A 26,448-nucleotide genomic window follows, 5' to 3' on the forward strand; every position below is an offset into this window, starting at 1 on the left:
AAGGAAAGAAAGAAATGGGAAGGGAAAAGAAATACAAGAAAGGGGGGTGGGGAGGGTTAAATTTACTATCTTACATTATCAGAGTACAAAAAGGAAAGAATAAAAACAGGAAGCAGACTTGTATTTCACTGTCATCTGATACTGAGGATAGAACATACATACATAAGAGTATGGGGTAGAAATAGAGTTAACCTTGACAGGAAAGCAAAAGGAAACAAGAAGTGATAGGAGGGAGACCAAAAAGGTAAGTTTAAAAGGAAAAAAAGAAAGGGAATAATGCATGATTGGGATTTGAATGAAGAAGAGAAGAGAGTCAAAGGAGTGGAAGCAAATTACATGAAGTATAGATGTCTAGTGTTGAGTACACTCCTTATGACTCATCACTCAGTTCTTTGGAATGTTGGGGCAACAGACAGCAAAAAGTATGAAAGGATATGATAGAGAGAAATACACAATTAACAATTATAAACATCAAGAAGGTGATGTTGGTCTGGGATCTGAAGAATGTGTAGTATCTAAAGAGGTGAGCATAAGAAAAGGGGAAGAAGGAGATATTTTAAACAGAGGGAATGAAATGGGTAAAGTTATAGATGTAGGGAAATGAGAGATGTTTAGAGAACAATGAATAATTTGGTTTGGCTAGAGTGCAATATGCATGCCAGGGAGCAATATGAGATAAAGATGGACATGTATAATAATACAGTCTGATTGTAGAGTACTTTAAATACTAAACTAAGGAATTTGGATTTATTTAGTGAACAATAGGGAGCCTTTGAAGATTTATGAGTAAGACTGATGTTTTCAGACCTATATATATATTATGAAGATTAACCTAATAAGAGTATGTAGAACAGTGTTGGGAGGGAATGTAAATGGAGACAAGGACCCCACTCTCATAGCACAGTTGCAATAGTTCGTGGAAAATATAACCAGGAACTGAACTCAGGTGAACTAAGAAATCTAAAGGAGGAATTTTTTAAAAAAAAGCATTTAAAAGACTTGATAAAGTGATTTGAATCTGTTGAGGACTGAAGGGGGAAAAAGAGCACTTCCAGAGGTCACAATGGAAGGGTAAGAAAAAGTAGGGTAGAGACACTGGCAAGACGAAGTGGAAGTTTAGGCATAAGAGGAGTTTGTACAGAGTTCAAGAAATAAAGAATTTGCCTAGAATTACAGAATCAAAATCAGAAGAATTTTGGAGCCAGAGGGTAATAGATTGCCCCACATTTCACAGTAGGAGAGGTAATACTGATTTGATTATCAATCAGTCTTCCCCTTTTATTCCCAAATTGTTGTAATTCCCCCTTTGTAAAGTGCAATATTTTATACACGTCTAGTAAGAGAAGCTTTAGAGATATAAATTGGTTATTTGAAATGATTCATTGAGACTAGGCATGTTAATTTCCCAAAGACCTCAATTGGGGAGATTTCAACATGCTTGTCTCCCAATAGAATCATAGGGTGAGTTGTTGGAAGAGAATTTCTCTTTCCATTATGTTGCTTTGTTTGATGTCATCTTTCAGTGACTTGGAGGTCAAAGACCACTGAGTAAATTCAGGTTATAGATAAACCCTCAGAGAAAGGAAGTTAAAGAACAAAGGAACCAACAAGACAGGAAATAGAGTCCATGGGCACTGCCCCTCTGGGCGGTCCAGGCAAATTAAGAAATTATGGTTGGTTCCTGAGATGTTATATGTGAGAGCTATTGGGTGGAGAAAAGAGCTTTTAAGTGGTGACCAGGAGGTCTTTGGAGTCTTCTGACTGGAGTGAAGGAACCTGGAGGAACTCTTGTTGGTGCTTAGCCTCAGCCTCAGGTGGGGGAGGAGAAGGGTGCTGAGGTGAACAGGACCAAGGAAAGAAATCCAATCCTTGGGCTTGCCTGATAACAATAGTTAACATTTATTTAGCTAGGCACCTTCTAAGCATTTTATAAATATTATTTCATTTGATCCCCACAACAACCCTGGGAGGGTTTTGAGCATGAGGAAGTTTAAAGGAGGAGCAGATTTGGAGGAAAGTTGATGTTTTAAATGTGCTGTGTTTGATATATGGGAAGTACTTGCAAATTTGAGTCTGTAGCTAGGAAGAGAAGTAAGGGATGGAATATCAACGTACATTGATGGGGACATTGAGGTCATGAGAGTGAGATTACCTTCAGAGACTATAAAGAGAGAAGAAAAGCTGGGGAAGGTGACAGAAAAGGACTAATCAGTAAAGCAAGCTAGCACATTATCATGAGAGCCAAAGCAAAGATGAACATCAATAAGGAGGGATAGGGGAAGCTAGGTGACCCAACGAATTGAGTCAAACCAGCAGGTCCTGGGATCAAATCTGTCCTCAGACATATCCTACCTGTGTGACCCTGGGAAAGTCACTGAACCCCATTTGCTAGCCCCTGCCCATCTGTCTTAAAGTTGTCACTAAGATAGAAAGTAAGGGTTTAAAAAAAAAAAAGGAAGGATAGTCAGTCAACAATGTCCCATGCTACAGAGAGTTCTAAAGAGGATGAGGTTTCCTTTGGATTTGTTGAATAAGTCACCAGTGACTTAAAAGAACAATCTTTATAGGGTGGTTGGAATAGAAGCCAGATTGTAGAGGATTAAAAAATTAGTAGAGAAATGAGGTAGAGTGGAAATGGCACTGAATTTGGGCTCAGGTCCCAGCTCTGCCATTTGTTAGCCATGTTACCATAGACATGCACACTCACTGGGCCTGTTTCCTCATCTATAAAAGGGATTTTAGCTAAAGCAATTCATAAAACTTAAAGTCCTATATAAAAATGATTGTTGGTGAAGTGGAGTGTAATGAGAGTCTGGCACGTGTGCAGACCCCATCAGCCTGCTCAGCTGATATAACCTCTCCACATGGAGATGTCTTCAGAGGATTCCCATGAAAGGAATATAAATTACTCTTAGGAATTTAGTGATGAAAGGAAGAGAAGGTATTGTAACTTTAAGAGTAGTGGAATACAAGTGGAAGGAAAGGTGGTTTAGGTTTGGGAAGACAGCTAGATAGTACTGTGAAGAGAATGTAGACTGTAGAGTTAGGAAGATCTGAGTTCAAATACAGTCTTAGACACTTGCTGTGTGACTATGAACAAGTCACCTAACTTCTCTTGGCCTCAGTTTCTTTGTCTGTATGATGGGAATAATAATAGCATAGGTTTGCCAGAGTTGTTGTGAGGATCAAATGAGATATTGGGGAAGTATTTTTCAAACCTTAAAGAATATTATAAGGGACTGCTCGGTGGCCCAGGGATAGAGCACCAGGTCCAGAATCTGGAGGACCTGGATTCAAATCTGACCTTAGACTCTTCCTAGCTATATGTCCCTGGGCAAGTCATTTAATCCTGCTTGCCTAGCCCTTGTCTTTCTGTCTTAAGTTGTTAACTAGGACAGAAAGTAAAGGCTTTTTTTAAGTGCTATATAAATGCTAGCTGTTATTCCAGTGTCCTATTTTTACAGATAAGGAAACAGACCCAGTTAAATGACTTACCCAAAGTCACACAGGCAGAAAGCATTAGCATTAGAATTTGAACCTGTGTCTTCTGCATCCAGTCATTTCTCTTTCCACCTTACTGTGTTCTGTGAACAGAGGGGGAGAAGGTATCAGTAGGTCAAGATTAAAAATGCAGGCAGATGGCAGTGAGTCAGAGGGTCCTAGGTAACAATATAAAAAATTAAAGCAGAGCTACTGGAGTGGTTTGCCATTCCTTCCAGCTCATTTTACAGATAAGGAAACTGAAGCAAACGAAGCTAGGTAACTTGCCCAGGGTCACACAGCTAGTAAGTGTCTGGGGCCAGATTTGAACTCAAGAAGACAAAGCTTTCTGATTCCAGGCCTAGCACTCTATCCATTGTGCCACTTAACTGCCAATCACAGACTAACCTCCCTCCTAGAGTGGAACCATTTGCTCCCCACTACTCTGAAGAAGAAATCCACACATGAGAAAGGTCAAGATTGGTAACTGCTCTAAATGGCATGAGAGATTTGGGGAAAAGTCAGAAGCCTACCTCAGAGGCTTAGTTACTTTGAGAAAAGAAAGTCACTTTTCCTCTTGGGCAGTGACGGCAAACCTTTTAGAGACCTTATGCAGTGATGCCCCCATCCAGACTGTGTGCCATGCCTCCCCTCCCCCGCTCCCCACTGCCTTACCCCAGATAGGGGAGGGAGAAAGAGAGGGCAGTGGCCTGAGTGCTCCACTCAGTGGAGGGTGTAAGCTCAGAGGGGCAGGAAGGCACAGTGGAGGAGGGATGCATGCCTACAAAGAGACTCTGTGTGCCATCTTTGGCACCCATGCCATAGGTTTGCCATCACAGCTCTAGGGCTTCAGTTGTTTCATTATACAAATGAGAAGAAGAAGAAGAATATTTACATGCCCATTTCACAATCTTATGAAAAAAGTTCTTGTCAAATCTTAAAGAATTATAGAAACAAGAGTTATAGTCCCCAACAAAATAGAAAACACTACTAATGCAGAACAGTCACTACTTTTATGTCTGTGAATATATTAATGAAGTTAGCTGGGTGAGGGATTTTTTTTTAATTGATCTTTGAAGTCTTGAAACTCCACTAAAGTACAGCTCTGAAAGGTCCTATTGAAATATAAAAGACAAAGCAGGTGGTAATGGACCATATCATCTAAATACCAGGCTATCTAGGATAAGAGAAAGGGAATAAACTTTTACCTATGTACCAGGCACTGTGCTAAGCACCCTGTAGGGTAGGTGGTATTATCCCCATTTTATAATTGAGAAAATTGAAGCAAATAGGTTAAGTGACTTGTCTCCAGTGTCAAGCAGCTGGGAAGTGTCTGAGGTCACATTTGAACTCAGATCTTCCTGTCTCCAGATCCAGTATTCAATACACTACCTAGCTACATTGCTAGTTAATAAAAGGCTCATCATCAGAATAGTCCTTTCCTAGATCCTTTCCCTCATGCTCCCTTCTGTACAGCTTTCCTCGCTTCATTTCTCCAGTGTCCCTCCCCTAGTTTTTCTTACCCTTCCATTATGCCCTTTGGAAGACCGGTTTTATTATTAAGAAAAAGCCCTTCCTAGTTAGCACTGCCCCTTTCCAAATATATATATATAGTAGTAGTCTCTCAGTAACTGAGGATGACTATTGTCTTTGTGTGTTTTTGTGCACAAAGACACTTGTGCATGAAGGAGATTTAAGTTGAAAAGTCAATGCACAGAGACGGTCCCACTCTCGGCGTTGGAAGCCTGGGTCCAGTGGCACGAAAAGTTGTTACACCTGGAGACTTCCTCAGCTGCATTGGATGGCCGTGTTGTCTTTTGTGCTCCAACATGCCCTGAGCACTCCACAGTGCTTTGCTGCATCGCCATCTCAGCCGTTGAACCGTCTTATTGGTTTCTTCCGCCTGTTCTGCCGAAGCAGTCTTCACATGCTGGGTGAGCAAAGCCCTGGTTCACCAGGGGTCGAGGACCCGATGGCTACCCTCACAAGGTTTAGCCAGCTTGTCTCTCTCTCTCTCTCTATATATATATACATATACATATATATACACATATATATGTCTGTATGCATGTGTGTGCATATGCATACATATATAAATACATACACATATTAATATATTTATACATCTAGTTTTTAATCATAATTGCAATATGGCATCATGGCTGCCAGTCAGTGCCAGGATAAGTTTACTAGTCTTGGTTTCTTTTTAACAATATTACTTAAAATTTTAATCTTTGTGAACATTGATTGAGATGGACACTGGTGCAATAGTCTGGCCATTGATTCCAAAATATTTTGTTGCAAAGATGTTATGCATTTGTGATATGTCTCAAGGGAATAGGTTTTGAACAATGTGGTATATTAATTTTTCCCTTTAGTTGTAATAAAAGTTAATGATATCGAATTAAGCAACAACAAATAAGCGTTCCCTCCTCCCCTCTGTGTATGCTCCTTGAAGGCAGTAATTGTTTCTTTTTTGTCTTCCAATCCCTAGCTCGCCTGGCACAAAGTAGGGTTTAATGTTTGTTGAATTCTACTGGATTGCATTGCATTGTATTGCCGAAGCTTGCCAGAGAGGTTAGCTCTTTGACGGTCTCCGGTTATAGTCTTGAGCAGAGGCCCCTGCGGGGCATCCCTCTTCCCTAACCCTCATTCCCGACTCCCCCCCACCCTCCCCACTGAGAACTAGGACCCTGGGTAACTTCTACACACTGTCCATCCCAAGAGGTTGGCTTGCAGATTGTTAAATACGGACTGCGAATTTAAAAAAAAAAAGGATGGGAGGAGGTTTGTAAATCTCAATTAAAATGCTATGAAAGTGACAAGAAGCCGTTTTTCTGAAGGAAAATGACCTGCAATAAAACGGTATATCACTACGAATTCCAAAGGATTCCTGGGCTAACAGGACACGTTTCCATGGACAAAGCCAGGACTTCTCCTTTCCGCTTGCGGTGCCGGGGCGCCCCCTCCAGGCCAGACGAGGCTGTGCCACCCCAGACCCCACCTCCGATGCGCGCCCCTTGCAGGCTAAAGGGATGAAGGAGCGTGGTGGGCGAGGCTAACGTCAATTATCGGTGCCGAGCGCGCTCGAACGAGCCCGTAAAAGCTCCCTCCCTCCCAGAGCCGAAGAACGCCGAGTGGGGCGGCCCGAAGGCTGCGTTCGAACTGTGACTGGCCTACGCTCTGCTTTCACGTTGGCGTAATGACGTAAGCGTCTGGGAGGGAAAGTTCGGAGGAAAAGGCGGGAACCGGAGCTGTCGGAAGAAAAAGCAGGTAATGGAAGAACTTCTGCGCCCTTTTCCCTTCCTTCTGCTCCCCTCAATCCCAGATGGACTCCCATGCCCACCACTTCTTTGTTCTCTATCTTGGCCCCGGTATCTGAACCCAACCCTGGAATGAAACCCAGAGCTGGGATGGGGCGGGGTCCAGCCGGGTAAAGAGAGAACTGATCAGGGATTCTCCCCCCACCCCGAAATCAGCGGCTTGTTTCACCCCAGGCCGACCCCTGAGGTTAGGGAACCTAATCCAGGTGCTTCTGCGCTGCGATGCCCACCGGAAAGTAGCAGCTGACCCTTTCAGAGCACTTTCAAACTTTGCAAAGCGTTTTACCTGTAGGGTCTCTTGGAACCTCCCTGCGCGCGACCCCGTGAGGTAGGTGACACGCAGCTCCATTTTTCTGATGTAGATCCAGGCTTGGAAAGGTGAAGTGGAAGTGTCGTTCCGATGATGGGCACTACTAATGAGGGTCCGAGCTGGATTTACGAGTCAGAGGCCGCACTTACACACAGCTTCAAAGGCCCCAAACTCTGAACCGGTGCTTGCCACCCACCAATGCACTAATCTTGCCAATATGAATCAGGAAAGAGACCGTCTGGGGCGCGGGGGTGGGGGTGGGGAGAGGGGGGAAGCAGGAACCGGGAGTGAGCTGGGGTTCCTGGATTCCTAGGTCCGTGGATACATTTCAGGGTTTGAAATCTGACACCTTTAAGTTGGACGGGCAAAAATTATCTCCTTATTTCCATAGAGTTGATTTCATTGTAACCCTTAGGCAATTTATTTTAGACATTTAAAAACATAATTTTGAAAAGGGACCCATAGACTTCACCAGATTTGCCAGAGGAGTTGGAAACTCAAAAAAGGTGGAAAAGCTCAGGCAGTCTAGTGGAAGGAGCAGGGCAGATACCTTGAATGTGGATTAAAGGGCCTAACACTGCCTATGTCCCCTGTATCCTTCTAGTGGGAAGGATATATAGAGTCAGAAGATCAAAGTTCCACCCTATACTACCACCGCCAGGGCCACCACTTTGCTGTTCAACTTAATAGCTCTGTGTTCTTAAGGAAGTAGATTGAACTCCCCGAGTCTGAATTTCCATTTACAAGAGGCTTTATGATACTGGAACTACTTGCTTCATATTTATTATGAAGATCAAGTGAAATTGTTTATGTAAAAAATTCTGTCAATACAAAAGATCAAAATATCAGCTGAGTGATACACTGGGAATGGTGCTGGATACCTTTAGAGAAATGCAAATTAAAGGAGCTGAGACAAAGCTACTTTTAAAAAAATAGAAAGTAAACCTGTTGTAGTTCTGAGTTGTTTGGGAAGCACTTTGGAATCTCTCCCCATAAATTACCAAACTCTACATATACCCAGGCAGCTAAGATGGAACAGCATTGGACTTGGAATCAGGAAGAAGTGAGCTCAGTTCAACCTCAGACTCTTAGTAACTGTATGACCTAGGGTAAATTACTTAGCGAATGTTGGCCTCAGTTAGCACTTACCTTCCCAGGGTTATTGTGAGATTCAAATGAAATAATAATTATGAAGGGCCTGACACGCAGTAAGTGCTATGTAAATGTTAGCTATCATTTCTCTTTGATCAAGTAATACTACTAGGTCTATACCCCAAATTTGTTTATGGATAAACAAATTATGATATATAAGTGTAATGCAATATTACCTGACAGAATAATGAAATCGTTTCAGAGGAAAATGGGAAGACCTCTCAGCTCTGATCTATAGTGAAATGAGCAGCACTAGGAAAGCTATTTTATATAATAGCAACAATTACTATAAAGAAAAACGACTTTGAAAGACTTTAGAATGCTGATATACCATTAATCTAGTGGACTGAAAATGAAAAAATACCACTCATCTCATGCCAGACAGGTGTTAGACTTAAAATGCAGAATGAAACCCATATTTGGGCTGGAGTAATGTGATTTGTTGTACTGGACTGTACATATTTACTGAGAGGTTTTTTTAATTACTCAGAGCTCCTGTAGTGGTAGGGAAAGATAAAAAATGATTATTAGGAGGAAGAAGCCAGCTCAGGACCTGAGTTGAATTTTTTCTATTAGTTACTATCTGTGTGACCTTAGGAAAGTTTTGCCTCTAAACTGCAGTGTGCTTGTCCATAAAGTGAGGGGACTGGATGAAAGTATCTCTGAAGTCTTTTTTAATCTCCAGGCTTAGTCATGCTAGTCATTTCACCTCCATGAAGTTTGATTTCTTCATCTGGGATAAAACCTCAAGGAACTGTGTAGAAAGTGCTTTATAAACTATAAACTGATAAATATATGATCCATTGTTCTTATTATGACATGGTGACAGGCACACTGTGTTCTTTGGGTTTCAGAGTTCAGAAAATGACAGAGGAAACTGATTTCACCCAGCAAGACTCTGATGGAGGTAGTGAGGAAGTAGTACTAACTCCTGCAGAGCTCATTGGAAAATTGGAGCAGGTAAGCATCCCAAAGAGAACCCTGCACTTGAGCTTATTTGTGGAAAAGATAACAGAAACAGAATCAAGGCTAATTTCCAGAGAACAGGGAACAATCTAACTCCCTTGTATAAGAGGAAGCAATAAACACCTAGGAATACTTTTATCTAACAAAATCTTTCAGTTGTCCACTGAAGAAGTTTTACCTTCCCACCCACCCCCACCCCTCCCCTTTGATGGTAATAGCAAAGAATGCCTTTGGATATAGTTGATGAAACAGTTAAAGGAAGCATATTTGTGCTAAGTGCAGAGACACTGTCATAGAGTCCTTACAAGCCTTCACACCTTAGCTTTTAATGGTCTGGTTTGCAGGTTTGTGGGCCAAATTTATTCAGCTCACCTGAGTTCTTTGGTTTGGTTTTGTTTTAACCCTTACTTTCTGTCTTTTTATCAATGCCAAGATAAGGCAGCAAGGGCCTTACCATCCAAGTTAAGTGACTTGCCCAGGGTCGCATAGTTAGGAAGTTACTGAGATCATATTTGAATACAGGATCTCCAATTCTAGGCCTTGAGCTCCCTCTGCTCTGCCCCTTCTCCAGAGTTTTTTCACAAAAACTTTTACCTCATTCTCTAGCATACATAAACTAATAGACCCAGAAGGTCTGATTATTTTGTTACTGTTTATCTGATTGTCATCAAGTATCAAACTACCAGGCTTGTATTAATTAGTAATTGTAAAGAACTTAATCTGTATCTCTTTTAACATTTATTATGGCTCCCTGAAGAGAAATAGGCATAGGAAAACAATGCTGAAATGTTTTTTGTTTTTTTCTTTAAGAAAAATTGGTAGTTATCCTCTTTGTCTCCTTTGTTCCCTTTCATGTTTTTTGGTAAGTTTTTTTCCCTGCTCTTTGTCTTGAAACTATTCTATATCTCTTCCCCTTTTAAAAAATTCCATCCTTCTACCTTCTTTATCACACATCCCTTTCCTGAACTCGCTTTCCCTCTTCACTAATCTTTTTCTCAGAGTTAACCTAATCATAATTAACATCACTGCTTCTATATTTTTATCTTTTATGATAACATTTGATTCTTAGTTTTACTTTTATCTTTGGTTCTATCCTCTCTCCTAAGTTCTATATCTGTATTTTCATCTATTTAGTGAGCACTGGATCCTTAAAGTCAGTATGTCCAATTAGTCTTGTCGTCTTCCCCCCACATGTAAAATGTACAGTTTCTACTATCCTCCTGAGTTCTATTAATATCACTACCTGTCATCTGAAATTTTTGATACCTTTTCATTTAACATCTACATTAAATTAGCCAGGGGGACCTGTTATTCCACCTGTAAAATGTCTAGCATCTTGCTGTTATCGTCCTTCAGATCCTCATTCCATCTTGTATTTCAAAGCAATAAGGTACAATGAAAAGAGCACTTGCACTAGAATCAGGGGACAGAGTTCAGATCACTTTTTTTTTTTTAAACCTTACCTTCTGCCTTGGAATCAATACTGTGAATTGGTTCCAAGGCAGAAGAGTGGTAAGGGCTAGGAAATGCAGGTTAAATGACTTGCCCAGGGTCACACAGCTGGGAAGTGTCTGAGGCCAGAAGATTTGAACCTAGGACCTCCTGTCTCTAGGCCTGGCTCTCAATCCACTGAGCTACTCAACTGCCTCAGCAGATCACCTCTTACATCTACTGAATACTTGTGACCTTGGACAAGTCACTCAATCTTGTGTATAAGTAGTAGACTGGATTGCCTCCAAGACAACTTCCATTTATAGATCTATGATCCTGTGAACTCATATCCTCATTTCTAGTCCTTTCTTCTACTCCATAATCTTAATTTGTGCAAAGTGGGGGAAAATAATATTGAACTGTGGTATCTTTTATGAAATAGTTTTTCTCCTTTGGCACCCCGCCCTACTCCCAAAGCTGAGGCTACTATCAGTTTCTCCCCTGAGCTGTAGATTGGGTTCTCCCTTCTTTTGTTTAGATTTCAAAAGGATGAAAAGATTAAGGGCAGGGAAAATCCTGACCCACTGGAGAGATTAGAAGCCTGCAAGCTGTAGCAGCCATGTTGGACTCCACTTAGCTGAATGTGTTGGCTCCTTCAGGGTTAAAGCAAAGACATTCCCCTCTTGTTATAAAGTAATGAGGGAGGAGTTGGGGGCTCTAAGTCCACCTCCTTGATGGTATTAGTTAATCAGATGTCTTGGGATGTGGAGAGGATGTTGAGTGGTGAAGGCACCAAGAAATATAGAGAGAGGACTTGGGCCTCTTTTTCTCTCTTGGATGCTCACTAGAATTGTGAAGGGAGTCACAACAACAGTTAGGTGGTCAGTAAATCATTTTAAAATTGAGAAATATTGCCTCCTTCGAATTTAGATATAATTTAAATATCGTAATGATATTTAATCACATTCCCTTGACCTAAAACCACCCGTGACTTTCCATTGCCTACAGAATTCCTTAGCTTGGTATTCTGTCCTTTCTATAATCTGACTCCTTTCCAATCTGTCTTATCATTATTTACCATCACAGTCAGTCTTTACCACCCATGATACTTTATCACCTCTATGCCTATTTCTTAAGCCCTATTTCTTAAGATTAATAATATCCTTCTGTTTCCCTTACCCCATTTCTCTAGTTGAAATCCTTCAATCCTATGCCATCTCTTCTTTATACTTTCTCTAATCCCTAACCCCAACCACCTAACAGATGTGGTCCTCTTATAATATTTTATACTCATCATATAATTGCATATTACATTGGAAGAGACTTGTGTTTTATTTGGCTTTGTTTCTCCCTACATGTCTAGCATATTGTCTTGATATTCAGATCTCTGATTTTATCAGTGTGAATACTACCTCCAGTAAATCAGATTGTAACTTTTACCCTCTTGAATTGTGCAAAATATTAGTTCATTGTTGCCTTGTAACAAGCCTCACTCACCCACACATTGGGCCCATCATTAAAATCTATGAAGCTTGGTCTAAGACTTTCCAGAACTTGTGCTTAATAGCATAGTTTTCTGGTATCTAGAGTCATTTCTAGACATGATGAAGCAAAAAAGGGGGATTTTAGTTGGGGTTGCAAATAGTAAAGCCTTTGGTAAATGTTTGTTGAATTGAGTAGAGAGGAGAAAAAACTAGAACCAAGTTTTCAAATTTAACAAAAAGCACTTTTATGTTATCTTTGAATGTATCTTCCTAGACTATAAGCAATATTTGTTCAAATTTCATCTTTTTCTTTAACTTGACAAATCTGTAGTGCTAATATAGACTACCATAAGCAATTAATAATTTGGCAAATGTTTATATCATTCATGATGTTTGTTAATGATATTGATTGGAAGACTAAGAATTCAATTAGGAAAAAGGGAAGAAATTGAGTCTATTCTTCATATAGCCCATAAATAAAATTTTAATCATTACTTGTAGAAAAATCTATAGTCATCATCAACTGTGGATGATCAAGTATGTAAATGTAGACCAACAAGACCAATAGACCTTAACCAAGAATTAAGACATCTTGTCTTAATGAATGAGCATAATTAGGAGATGAAGACCAATTTCCACTGTGGTCCCTGTCACATTCTTAGACCTTTAACAAATTATTTATCCTTTCATTATATTTTCTTACTAGTAAAACAATGGTAATAATAGTCATTTCCTATTTATATCATCAGGATATTTAGGAAGATAAATGAAATGGTGTTTCTAAAATTCTTTGTTCTCTATGAATGAAAAGATATGTAAATGTACAAACTGTTATTTTATCTATTATTACAAGAGTAGTGCCACTGCCCTTTGATGGGAAATGCCCGTTTATGGGGGAAATGTCACTGATGCATAAATACCTGGAGACAGAAGTTGTGTTGCTACTACTATTGAATATCAAGTAGGCATTACTGTCAGAGTAAAAAGTATCACTCTGATGTATTTTTTGAAGTAAGTTGTCCCTTTTTGTGTGTGTTCAGAATATAAGGTCTGTGAACACTGCTTTCCAGCCAAAACCAGGAAAAAAAACAGAAAAATCCGTCTAAGCATTCTTTAAACATAGCTTTGGCTTCATAATATAGCCAATACCTTCAATTGCTAAGAAATAATCGTTTTCTTACATAAGAACTCTATGGTTTTCATGGTATAGGGGCTGACACAGTCTATGTTGCTTTTACACCTCTGAATGTCACAGTGGATTTCTCATATGAATGCTCATATTATGTATTATGCTTTCTTCCACAGGCCTGGCTAAATGAAAAATTTTCCCCTGAGCTACTGGAGAATAAGTGTGAAATTGTGGAGTGTGTCATAGAGCAGCTGGACCATATGGTAAGGCTTACACTTTCAGTATGTAAAAATGGAAAGGGAGCAAGATAGATTTCCTTAGTTTAGGTGACCTGGACTGTGGGGTTGCTTTCAGAATATCATTAGCAAAAGGGCAGAACACTAGCTATATCCAAACTAATGTTTCGGTCCTTCCTGAATTTCCTGTGTCATCATCTTTAAGATTGTTTAGGAATTACAGTGGCTAACCATTGTTAATGATTAGAAGTGTGACTCATTTCTTTCTGATGATGTTTGGGTTTCAGATTTTTTTTTTAAACCTTTACCTTCTGTCATAGTATCAAATCTCAGACAGAAGAGTAGCAAGGACTAGGCAATCAAGGTTAAGTGACTTGCCCAGGGTCACATAGCTAAGAACTATGGTCAGATTTGAACAAATAAATTTAATCTCAAAAGAAATGCTAACTTTGGGGTATTTGCGGTTTTCTGATTCTCTGCCTGAAGAAAGCTTCCTATGTGTTAGGATGCTAGGGTAGGCAAAAATTTTCTTTACATATAGTAGTCAGAATGTTTTAATTAAGTATTTGTTCTTCAATAGGAAAAGAATCTCAGGAGAGCAAAGAAGGGTGATTTGAAGGTTAGTGTCCACCATATGGAGGTAGAAAGAATCCGCTACGTCCTCAGCAGCTACTTGAGATGTCGACTGATGAAGGTTAGACATTAAGATGTCTTCATTAGGGCAATTTTGTTTATAGAAAAGGTCCCTAAGAAGAGCTTTGTAATCTGTGAAAGTCCTCAGAAGCAAAAAAATGCTAATGGAAAAAATCAGGTTCTCTAGGAAGTAAGGAATCATATGCAAGGATTATTATGAAGAAAATGGAATATAAGGTGATAGTTATTTGCAATAAAGGAAGGAGGAATTGGTTGAACATAAATAGTAATACTGAGCAGAGAAAAAAAGGGTTTGAAATATTGAATGGGATTTACTATTAAATAGAGATAAAATAAACCTTGAGAGAAATATACTTTTTGACTAGAGAACCAGACATTCAGATAGAGAAATATCTGATACTATAGTTACTTTTCTAAACCCTTTGGTCCTTTATATTGATGCCAATAAAAATAAATAAAACACCATGAGAAGATTGTGATATTAGCAGTTATCCCTCTTGGTCACCAAAAAAAGATTTTAGTTGTTATAAGCATGTATATAGTTTATTGAAGATTAATGTTGGGCATTTTATTACCAGCAAATATGATAAATGTAGGTGTATCTATCTTTAGGAAAAGGTGATTTGATAATGGAAGCTTGGTGAATAATCGTTTTTCTTTTCCATGGCAGATTGAGAAGTTTTTCCCACATGTCCTTGAAAAGGAAAAGACACGTTCTAAAGGAGAACCTTCCATTCTCTCCCCAGAAGAGTTTGCCTTTGCCAAAGAGTGAGTGACCAGTAAGTCATATTGTCTCAAAGTTGCAAGGAATTATGGAAGTCATCTAGTCCACCTAGTATAGATCCTGACAAAAACATAACAGACAGATGTTCTTCCAGATTCCACTTGAAGATAGATGCTCATTAATAGGAAAAAACATAGTTATCAAGCTACTAGTAGACTCATTACTTTCCCAAATCAACCCATTCTATTTTTGGAAGTTTTTTCTTGTTAAATTGAAATCTGTCGCCCTTTAACTTTTACCCATTTGGTTCTAGTCATTCACTCTGTAAATTGAGCAAAACAATTCCTCTTTCACATGACAACTTTTCAGATATTTGAATATAATCATTGTGTCCCCATCTAAGTCATTTCTTCTCCAGGTTAAGAATCTTCATGCTTCAGATGATGCTTGAATAGTATGAGTTGAGTCAAAAACTCAGAGTTCTCATATTATCCTACTTCTCTTCCCTATTTTCTACTTCTTCAGTAGAGCTATTATCTTACAATACTCTATTGGTATAAAATCTCAAGGTTACCACTATAGCCAAAGAGATTAAGATTCATTTCTTTTCCCTTTGACAACTCTTCAAGTAATTGAAGACAGTTCTTAACCTAAGGCTTCTCCAGGCTAACAGTACTCACTTAAAGAACTAACAGCAGAATTTAGCTTTGTAGAAGAAGCTGATGGTTCGTAGACAAAGTACCAGATCAGATCTGGTCTCAGATACTTTAGTAGCTGTGTGACTCTGGAAAAGTCACTTAACTTTTGTTAGTCTGTCTCCTCATCTGTTAAGTGGGGATAATAATAGTACCTTTATCCTATGTTTGTGAGGATCAGATGAGATACTATTTGTAAAAAGCATTTAGCAGGGACAGTTGGGTGGTTCAGTGGATAGAATATCATACTGTGTTTAGAGACAAGGTCCTGGGTTCAAATGTGGCCTCAGACACCACCTAGCTATGTGACCCTGGGCAAGTCACTTAACCCCAATTGCTCAGCCCTTATTATTCTTCTGCATTGGAAGCTATATTTCGTATTAGGATTAGATACTTTGTATCAAGAATTAGGACAGAAAGTAAGGGGTTTTTAAACATTAAAAGTTTTACAAGCATTTAGCACAGGGCCTGATACATAGTAGGATTTATAGAAATGTATATTCCCTTCTCCCTGCCTTATTTAAAAACTGAATCCTAAAGGCTTTACCCAACACTTTTCTATCACTGTTACTACAGAAACAGGAAGTTGCACAGGATGGAGTATCATTTTGTATTAGTGATGTTTCATGAGTTGCTGTGGCTAAAGAATTTATTGCCCCATGTCCCTGCTAGTGATGAGCCTTCACATACGTAGCTAATCTTGTCCTTGGGCAGTAAACATAATTGTATTGCCAGTTCTTCACATGAAACGTTTTCATTTGAGCAGAACCTGTCAAAGCTTTATTGAGAACTCAGTGGCCCGATACCTTTTTTTTTTTTTTTGAGACTGTCTCTTCCGAGCTTCACAGTCCCATTATTGGTTTGGCATGGACCTTCTTTGTTTCCACCTTGAGTTGGTTTTCCCCTCCTTAGGCAGTCTGGATGTCTCTTGCTCCCAGGAGCTCCCATATTGGTGCCAGATTTAGTACAGACCCCCAACTGGCTCAGTCCTATTGCAGTTCAAAACACCCAAGTTCAGGTAGTCCATCAGGAGCAGGAATTACACTCATGCACCATGTCAAATTCTTAAACACATCATGAAGGATTGGGGTAGTATTTTGTGCTCTGTCCCTTCTAAAATTTGGTGCCCAGGATTATGCACTGTATTCCAAATGTGATCTGAAAAAACAAGATTAAGCCAAGTTATCACCTCCCTTGTTCTAGAAACCTGAATAATTCGTATATCTCATGAACTTTACTCCTCACAACCTTGTGAAATAATTACTTTCATTAAAGTCCCTAAAATCAAGCAAGTCATCCTTTCAGGCCTACATTTGAACTCAAGACAGAAGATCTTGCATATATTAAGTGAGTTCTCTGTGGTAGACACTGTAATGAGTCTTAGAGGCAAAGATATGCAAAAACACATTCTCTGTCCTCAGGGAATTCACATTTTAATGGTGGCAACATGCTGAGATATGTGTGTGTGTGTGTGTGTGTGTATTTAAAGGGTAACTATTGTGTAACTAGCACTGATTTGTAGTGATTAGAATTTGCTAAATCCTCATAATACATTTCTTTAATGCTAGATTTAATAGAAAATTAATTCCAGCTCATAATTCTGTAGCTTAAAATAGTCATTTTCCGTTGTTTATAATACCTCCTATTCTCTATATTTTCTTATAAGTGACAAGAGTTTAGCAATTCTCTATAAATTATTTTTATATCCTAGGACCATGTTGGCAAACCTATGGCATGTATGCCAGAGGGAGTTGTTCCCCTCCCTCTCTCCATTCACCTGAGGACATTTCTCACATTACTCACCCCTCTATCCAGCAGCCGAATGGGAGGTTTCCTCCATCTGTCTGGGGTAAGAGGGTGGCTTACATGCCAGATGAGGGTGTAGTTTGGGCACTCAGTCTCTAAAAGGTTCACCATCACTGTTCTAGGTTATATTCCAGTTTAGCTTGGCCACATGATTTGAATTTATTAAAGGTAGGTGCTCTTATCATCTGTCTTAAGTTTCATTATTAACCTTTTTTTATTCTGTCCCTCCTGTTCTGAGGATCTTTCTCCTTATTACCAAAAATAAGCAAAATAGGTATTCAGTTCTGCCATATTTATCATCATACCAACCCTTAGAAGAAATAATCCATTTCCTTTCATTCTTGTTCAATTATATTCTGTCTCACTTACCTGCCCTTTCAACTGTGAGGCTAAATGTGTCAGAAGATAACCTGGATTATAAGTCAAGGTTTTGTGAAACTCTGAAAACCTATTAAGTACCAGGAAATACATTGCTTATGCATTTAGTAAATACTAGTTCTTTCCTACTACCTACATAATGAATCAGAATTTGTATATTTCAGATACATGGCTAACATAGAAACCTATCTGAAAACTGTGGCCTTAAGGCACATGCCTCCTAACCTGCAAAAGGTGGATCTTCTAAGGTCAGGTAAGTAAAACCTCGCTTTCTAAAAATAAATAGTGAAATAGTTGCTTCTCAACATCTTACAGTTTGTTTTTTTAACATCAGAAAAAATTCAAAAAAAATCAAGGAAATTATTAGAAACTTGTCAATAAAATTAAAATGAAATGGAGGAAGTGACAAAAATATATATAAAATGCTCTGATTAACAAAACAAGAAGTAGAGAATTTAAATAACCTAATTACAGAAAAAGAAACTGAGTAAGTCACAAATAAACTCCTAAATAAGAAGTCCTCTCCCCATTCCCTCCTGTTTCCCTGTTAAGTTTAATATATTCATACATCAAACTAACTATGTGTTCTCCCTTCTTTGGCAATTTCTGATGGAACTGTGGTTCAGGTGGTGCCTCCTTCCCCATCCTTCATTGTTTGTATAGTCTACTTGTACACCCTGTTTATGAGATAATAAACTTACCCACCCTTCCCCCATTCAGTTCCTTTCTTTCCTCCATTTCTTTTCTCTTTTTAAGATCAAAACATTTAAAAAAAAATATTCCTGAGTCTTTTGTCTTACCTCCTTTTATGTATCCTGATAACATTAGGGTTTTGAAGAAACCATCTCCCCATATTAAAATGAAAATATCAGTATCTGACATATATTTACCCTTTACTGTATCTTTTAACCCCTTTTACTTTAGAATTTCTAATCAGCTCTGGTCTTTTTCATGAGGAATTCCTGAAAATACTCTTATTTCATTAAAGATCTTTTTTTTTCCTACTTTTTCTGGGAAAGTTATTCTTGCTTTAAAGGTCTTTTCTCTTGCCTTTCAAAATGTCATATTCTGAGTTCTCCTTTCCTTTATAGTGGTGACTCTCATATCTTGTATGATTGTCACTTTGGCTTCTCTGTCCTTGAACTCTTTCTGGCTACTTTAAACTGAGAAGCTGAATTTTGTTTATGATATTCCTGGGAATATTCATTTTTGAGATCCTTTTAGGAGGTGACTAATGTATACTTTTTTAGTTTCACTTAGCTTTCTGTTTCTAATAGATTATAATGGACGCTGATTTATTGAAATATTATATCCAGAATCTTTTTTTTTTCTCATAGTTTTTAGGGAGTACATCTTGATCCATTTTCTAAGTCAATTTAGTATACAGGGTAGGGGAAGGAACAGACATTTATTAAGCAATGAAGATGTACCAAGCACTATGTTAAACATCTTACAAATATTTGATGCTCAAAATAACCTTGAGAAGTAGGTGCTATTATTATCCTCATTATACAGTTGAAGAAACTGAGGAAGACAGATTAAGCAACTAAATGTCTAAGGCTACTTTTAAGCTATAGTCTTCCTACTTATAGGTCATGTAAAGATTAAAATTTATGAATATGGGGAGACTGAGGCAGGTAGAAATTAGTTTCTCTCTGCAAGGAGTATTATATTTTTTTTAGAGGTTTATTAAAGGTTAAAGATTAAAGAAAATACAGTATAAGAAAAAACACGTGCCTAGGCCAGATAACCTCACATCACAGAAGAGATGCATCTGCTCCAAATGGAAGTCCAAAAGAGAGAGAGCCCAAAAACCTTTGCCACCAGCTTAAATCCTTCCTCGATCTCGGCCCACCCCAGAATTCCCGTGAAGATTACAAAGCATTTTGGGGAAGTGGAGCAAAGGCTTGTGGGGATTGTAGTCCTGTATTTGAGTCTGTTTTTTACATTCCTCCGTTTGATTGTTTGCAAAAAAATTAATTTTTTTCCAAAGGATCATGAAAGCATAATCAATTTAAAGATTACAATAATTTGAGGATAAGAGAAAGAAAAGAATAAAACCAATAATTACTGGACGCATTGACAGACAGCCAGTTAGGGGGCAGTCCCCTTTGGCATGAAAGTATGCATGCAAATAAATGTTCATTAACCACACCCAAAGTTCATTTTTGTGCAGCTTGTGGTCTGGAGGCTTCTTCATGATGGCTTCTCCAACAGTTCAGTTTCTGGATTCAGGGAAGTAGCATCTTTTTTACCTAAAATTCTTCTCAAAAGGAATTTAAACTTTGCAATTTAAATAATAATATTTTTTTTACATTCCCCCCGTTAAGAGGGTGATTAAAAAACCGGGATCACTTAGGGATGCATGGCTGAGGTATATGAATCAATTGGCAAGAGATATTAAAAGACATCAGGAAAATCGAAAAAAGAAAAAAAAATTTCTGGATGAAAATATAGACTATCAAAGTCTTATGTGTAAAAATTCCAAGTAAAAGAAAAATAAATCTATAACAGGTCCTTGAATCAGGGCCCAATTAAAATGATCTAAGCAATGATGCATTTACCCCGTCAGTAGCCAGGACTACAGAAAGGTACCACACTATGAGAGGCAGAAAAGAAAGGGACCAGAGTATATAAGCCAAGGTTCCGGGAGCCAAGTTTGAGGTACTTGGTAGAATGTGGAACAAGGAAGACCTGCTTTTAACACATGTTAAACCGCAGGCAACCTCAAACCCCAAACATGTTCAAGTCCTCTTTGTCTAGGCTCAAAGTGACATCAATTTCACCAGGATTGGTTGGTCTCTTTGACCTTATGCTCTGTTGGCACTGTGCAGTGGCTCTTTTGTGTATATCTTGTTCTGGAATCAGACAGAATCATTAAGCAAAGTCCCATAAGTTATTACATAATTAGTGGCATCGTTTTTATAGTCACAAGCTTTTTGAGCATGCTCTGACAAATGTATTTCAAACTTGTAGTACTAAAAAATCAAAACCTTAATACTGGTGACATGTGCTTTAAATATAAAAAGGAGAGAAAAATAAAAAAAACTGAAAAAGTATATTGCACATGCAAGAAAAATATAATAATAAAAGAGCTTTAAAAAATTCAAAAATATAGCTTATAATCATTGACACTGTCAGCTAAGAAAATATAAAATGCAAGGCTTTCTCACAAAAAATGAGATCCATTTCCTCTTAATATCTGGCCATGATCACTGTGAGTAGAAGGCAAATGAATTGAACAAGCTTAACAATTTTTCATTTTTAAAAATACAGTAGTACAAATATATAGTTATCAAAATCCCCAAAATTCTCAATAGCCCAATTAATTGCAATAGCAAACAAACACACTTTTATATTTCACATAAGTTGCTGTATGACATTTTTAAAACCTATGAATTTATGGACATTTGTCACAATTTTTACAAACATAGCAATCTTTCAACCTTGGTATTTAAACATATTTTTTTAAACAAAGTAAAACTCATCTTGGGTTAAGAACATAATCAAGAAATCTAGATATCATTCTGGTGCAAGTAAAGTAGTGAGCTGAAGAGTATAAATAAAGGGGTGCTCCTTTTTTGGAGGCTTTTAGGGATACAAATGCCCTGAGATTAACTGCCCAACTTCCATTCACATATTTAGAAATGCGGGAAGGTTGAGGGTTATAAAACGTATTTCACTTCAGCTACTATTGGCCTTACCTCGTGGTAGGGGCAGGCAAAAATAACCAGATTGTTAAAAAAAAAAAATTAAAAAATCATATTTAAAATACCCTTAAAATCAAATCATTTGAGGTATTTAGCACATTAAATTTTTCAAGGTTCAATCAACCTTCAGTTCAAGCAGAATAATATTGAATCCAGTAATATATGAACTTAAAATCACAAAGTTAAACCATAACAAAAAATGCAATAGAATACAGAGATTTTTATAAACCATTGGAGTCTGAAATGCTTTAGAATATATAACCTTTAGTCTTTAAAGTTCCTTAGGTGTGTTTATCCATTTAAATGTCTATTGTCCGAAGGCAGAGTGGTAAGGGCTAGGCAATGGGTTTCAAGGGACCCATCCAGGGCCCCATAGCTGGGAAGTATCTGAGGCCAGATTTTAACCCAGGACCATGCTCTCAGTGCCCTGAGCCACCCATTTGCAAATTCAAAGTTGAATCTTTGGGCTGAATCTTTCTTCTGGCACGCAGGTGAAATCAATGAAATTACCAGAACAGTCAAAAGGTATCCTTTTAAACAGCCCATTGCTTAAAAGTCTGTTTGAAAAGTCTGTTTCTTCTCCTTTCCCTTTTTCTCTCTCCCCTGCTCTGATACCTCCTCCTGCCCCAGTCCATGTGGAGCCCAGGCCACCCACGTGGAGTCAATACACCCCCCCCACCACCACCCCCATTTTGTTACCCACCAAGGCTCTGGGTTTGTTGGGCAGGCAGGTCACCAGATGCAATCTTGGTTGAATCAGGTGGGCCAGGTGAACAAGAGAAAAACCGCTGGGTTGAGCAGGGCAGGGGCCAGAGCCGGAGTGCAGACAAACAGGGCCAGGAGCTCGGGCACCAGGTGAGAGGCCAGGAGCAGAAGCAGGAGAAGCAGGCAGGCAGAACTTAGCAGCCAGGGGCCAGGTGGGCGGCAAATGCAACAGGTCTGGATGGGGACTGAACCGCCCGCAGGCAAAATGGCTGGAACTGAACAAGCAGCAGCTTTGCAAGGGTAAAAAACAAAAACTTGGCCAGAGAGATGTGGCTCAAATTAAAAGCTGACCTAAAGATCAGAAAGAAATCAGAAGATTGAGAGTTTTTTTTTTCCCATTAAGTCACCAAACTGTAAAGATTAAAATTTATGAATATGGGGAGACTGAGGCAGGTAGAAATTAGTTTCTCTCTGCAAGGAGTATTATATATATTTTTAGAGGTTTATTAAAGGTTAAAGATTAAAGAAAATACAGTATAAGAAAAAACACGTGCCTAGGCCAGATAACCTCACATCACAGAAGAGATGCATCTGCTCCAAATGGAAGTCCAAAAGAGAGAGAGCCCCAAAAACCTTTGCCACCAGCTTAAATCCTTCCTCGATCTTGGCCCACCCAGAATTCCCGTGAGATTACAAAGCATTTTGGGGAAGTGGAGCAAAGGCTTGTGGGGATTGTAGTTCTGTATTCGAGTCTATTTTTTACATTCAGGTGCTTTAGCTACTACACTATTTTGCTGCGCAGCTCCCCATCTCCTAGCTGGAAGGCTCCACAGGTTCAAAGGGACAGTTTTATGTCCCCATTTGACTCTTTGCCTCATTATTTAGTAGATGCATGCCAGCCTGAATCTATGGGCTAAGTCATTATCCTTGCCCCAGGTTACAGTGTCAAGAGCTGTAGGTCCAACCTAGGTATTTATTATCTTTTAAAAAACCCTCAGTAATCCTAATTTTTCCCACTTTCCCAAATAGCATCTCATTAAGATTTGAATAGGCAGACAGGATTGGAATGGAACAGAGTGGGCATTCTAGGCAGAGGAATGATGCAGAGGCAAGAATGCATATGACATAGAGGAGGGGCTTTTTCTAGGCTCCATTTGCATTATTCCTCTGGGTCTTTAGGCTTGATTGGTAATTCTCATGGTTAATTATGAGACATGGTAATTCTCACCTCATCTGTTTAGTCATGTTTTTAAAAGTATGAACAATTCTATACTTTTTTTTTGCATAATTCTCAATTTTTGAAGTCATTGGACTGATTCACAATTGTATTAGCTCTTTTCTCAAATCTGTCAAAATTGATTCTTTTTGTATTTTGCCATATGTGAAGTGCTATCTCATAAGTGTTTTAATTTGCATTTCTATGATTATTAGTGATATTGAGCATAATTCTGGGCTAGTCCTGATTCAGGCTCTTTAATGTTCTGGTTTAAATGAATATATTTAACTTAATCTACTCTTAAAAGAATCTCCATTGTTTCATGGAGATTTTTCATCACCAAATTTTTGCAAAGTTGCTTCTTATATATATTTTCTTGAATTCTTTGTTTAGCCCTCTTATCTATGCCAGATCATGCTTTATATTTTTTTGTGATTCTAAACCATTTTAAAGATTCTTTTGTAATGTCCATCCTCTCTTTTAGAGGTATAGTTCTTAGAGTCTTACTTCCTTCTGGATAATTTTCCTACTTATATCTTATACCATTTTATTTGTTTTGCTTATCCATTACTTTAATTTTTCAATTATTTTTCTTGTAAATTATATCCTGTGAGAGTATCTTTTGCTTTCTCTAATTTGGCATTGTTTTAAGGGTAGTCCATGGGACCTAGAACCTCTACCCAGTACATCTTTAGTGCTTAGTAAATACTTGTTGAATGTGTGTGTGTGAGTTGTACATGGAACATAGGAAGGCTATTTTTTCATGTTGCTTCCCCTTTTCACTTCACCATTAATAATTCATTATTTTTCTGGCAGTTCCCAAACCTGATTTAGATTCATATGTGTTTCTGAGGGTGAAGGAAAGACAAGAAAACATTTTGGTAGAGCCAGAGACAGATGAACAAAGGTAGGTGACTTAGTTATCAAAGTAGCAAAAAGTAGTCTTCTTAAGAAAAATAGCCATGCTATCTTCTTCCTTCAAAATTGCATTGTTTTTTTTTTCCTCTCAGAGAATATGTGATTGACTTGGAAGAGGGCTCTCAGCACTTGATCAGATACAAAACCATTGCACCTCTAGTGGCCTCTGGAGCTGTACAACTGATTTAAACTGAAAAGAACTGGTGGAAAAGCTATGGGGTCATTGAAGAGACAGCTGGAATATCTTGGAGAACTCTCATCTGTCTTTGCCAGTGATAGTTATGGCACATTTGTGCAGATATCTCAAACTCTTCTCACTAGGACTGCTGGACTAGATGGGATTTAAAAGGAAGGCAAAAATTCAAAAATTGTACATCTCATCTTCTGCAATCTTATGCATTTGTCAGCAGGTGGAGCCATCACTCTCTTCATTCTGAATTTGAGACAACAGTTCTTTCCTGTGGACTCTTAGGAACTGTTGACCAAATGTGTATAATTACACCTGTACAAAGGAACTCTTACCTATAGTTAGGGAGAATAAGTATATTAGGGGACTAGTAGGATTTTTTTCCCCTTGTCTTACTTTCTGGCCTAGAATGAGATGACTTGATGCATGCAGGCAATGAGGTGCTAATTTTAGAATAGATGAGCATTATGGGACCAAGTCCTTTCTTCTGTTAAGCTACTTTTATAATCTACAATAATGTAATCACAATCAAAAATATTTCCAACATGCTCAACTAAGAGCCTTAGCAAAACTAATAAGAGTATGAGATGCTAAATTTCTATAAAATAAGTCTCTAGGAAATCCTTAGCTCTGATTCTTCAAAGGCATATTTATTTTGTTGTATGACTATACCCCTCAGTCTTGAGCAACTTTGGCTGTGCTCTAATTTAGAGAGACTGGCTACCTTCTTATCGATGCTTCGCTGTCATGGTGATATCCATTTACTTATGTCATCAACTAGCAGCTTTTTAAGCCAGTTCTGCTCTGTCATTTATTCCTTTGGGAAATAGCTCAAGATGAACCTAATGTTGGTTGGGAAGGCATGGAGAGTGCCTCATCATCTACTCCACATAAATATACATTCCTGACATTTAAAAAAGATATTTATTAACTAACGCCTGAAGTTCTTATAGAAGTTATATTTTCCAAAGTGCTATGACCTTTATTTTGTTTTTCATAACCACCTTCTGTGACAGCTTGGACAGGCATCCCCATTATTAGAGATGAGTTAACAAAACAGAGAGGTTGGCGTGGTGTTACAGCTAGCTGGTAATAGACTTGAGTCTGTAACCTATGGCTCTTAACTCTTACTGGTTGTAGGCCCTGCTAACTAGCCAAGTCTGGACTTTTCCATTTAAATGTCACCATTTTCTATCACTTTCATGCCAGACTGCACGTAGCTGTGTTTTCGGCTAAAGCTAGTTTTATGATTGCTACATTTCCTGGACTAGTTTTGAAGATGATGATTTAGAAGCATAAATTAAAAATAAAAAGGAACTGCATTTCAAAATGAAGATGGCTTGGAAATGATGTGGCATAGCTTAGCTGATGCTGAAATGAGAGATTTTTTCAGTCACTGAGTTATTGCCCTTGAGGGTGTGGTAAATTCATTGCATCATTTTTTCTGAACAGTTGTTGACCATAAATTTCTTCCTGGAAAGAGGGTATATGATATGATTCAGAACCGGAAACCTTGGCTATCTTATGTACACAGTATGTCACAAGAAGGGGAGGGGTTTTCCTTTCCATCCTTCTGAAGTGTTTTCAACGAGGTCATTTTGTTCATTTCCTATGTATTGCGTATAACTTTGTAGTAGAATTCAGACTGCTTTTTACCTACCACTGTTGGCTGCCAACCATAACAATAATGAATCTTTGTACAATTCTGTGATATATGAAAATGTAATAATGACATCATGAGGAATATTTTGAAAAAGAACTATACCAAGACTTTCATATTCACATGAGTGTTCTTCCGCATTGTTACCATGAAGGGCTTTCTATTTTAATGTTGCTGTCATTGGTCAAAACATTTTTGGAACATCATTACCAGTTTGTAGACTACAGTTAGCATCCCATTTATAGCCATTTCACTTAGGCTTTAGAGCTAAAAGGAACCTTTAT

The 26,448-nt window shown here is 38.4% G+C and overlaps 1 protein-coding gene and 1 long non-coding RNA gene across 5 annotated transcripts in view; one reads left to right on the plus strand and one right to left on the minus strand.

Annotated features, from left to right (window-relative positions):
* Positions 1 to 6,621: 6,621 nt before the first annotated feature.
* On the plus strand, positions 6,622 to 26,286 carry GINS4 (GINS complex subunit 4). Of its 3 annotated transcripts, none has more exons than XM_007476391.3 (8): positions 6,625 to 6,753; positions 9,120 to 9,225; positions 13,452 to 13,538; positions 14,092 to 14,205; positions 14,836 to 14,933; positions 17,933 to 18,021; positions 24,216 to 24,306; positions 24,410 to 26,286. In XM_007476391.3, exons 2-8 carry the CDS (start codon positions 9,130 to 9,132, stop codon positions 24,504 to 24,506), a joined length of 672 nt encoding a protein of 223 aa, XP_007476453.1. In that variant the 5' UTR covers positions 6,625 to 6,753; positions 9,120 to 9,129; the 3' UTR covers positions 24,507 to 26,286. The 3 variants fall into 3 exon arrangements, with proteins under 3 accessions (XP_007476455.1, XP_007476453.1, XP_007476454.1); XM_007476392.2 differs by lacking the exon at positions 6,625 to 6,753 and adding an exon at positions 6,760 to 7,131; XM_007476393.3 differs by lacking the exon at positions 14,092 to 14,205 and having other exon boundaries at positions 6,622 to 6,753.
* The window catches only part of LOC103105267 (uncharacterized), a 33,435-nt gene continuing 21,914 nt past the window's right edge, over positions 14,928 to 26,448 (minus strand). For both annotated transcript variants that reach the window (XR_001628749.2, XR_008915559.1), the window contains 2 exons: positions 22,182 to 22,534; positions 14,928 to 16,742 (listed from right to left, as the gene is read on the minus strand). This is a non-coding gene — a long non-coding RNA (uncharacterized LOC103105267). The remainder of the gene's footprint in view (positions 16,743 to 22,181; positions 22,535 to 26,448) is intronic.

Source organism: Monodelphis domestica, chromosome 1 (assembly GCF_027887165.1).
Source record: "Monodelphis domestica isolate mMonDom1 chromosome 1, mMonDom1.pri, whole genome shotgun sequence".
NCBI classification, from domain to species: domain Eukaryota; kingdom Metazoa; phylum Chordata; class Mammalia; order Didelphimorphia; family Didelphidae; genus Monodelphis; species Monodelphis domestica.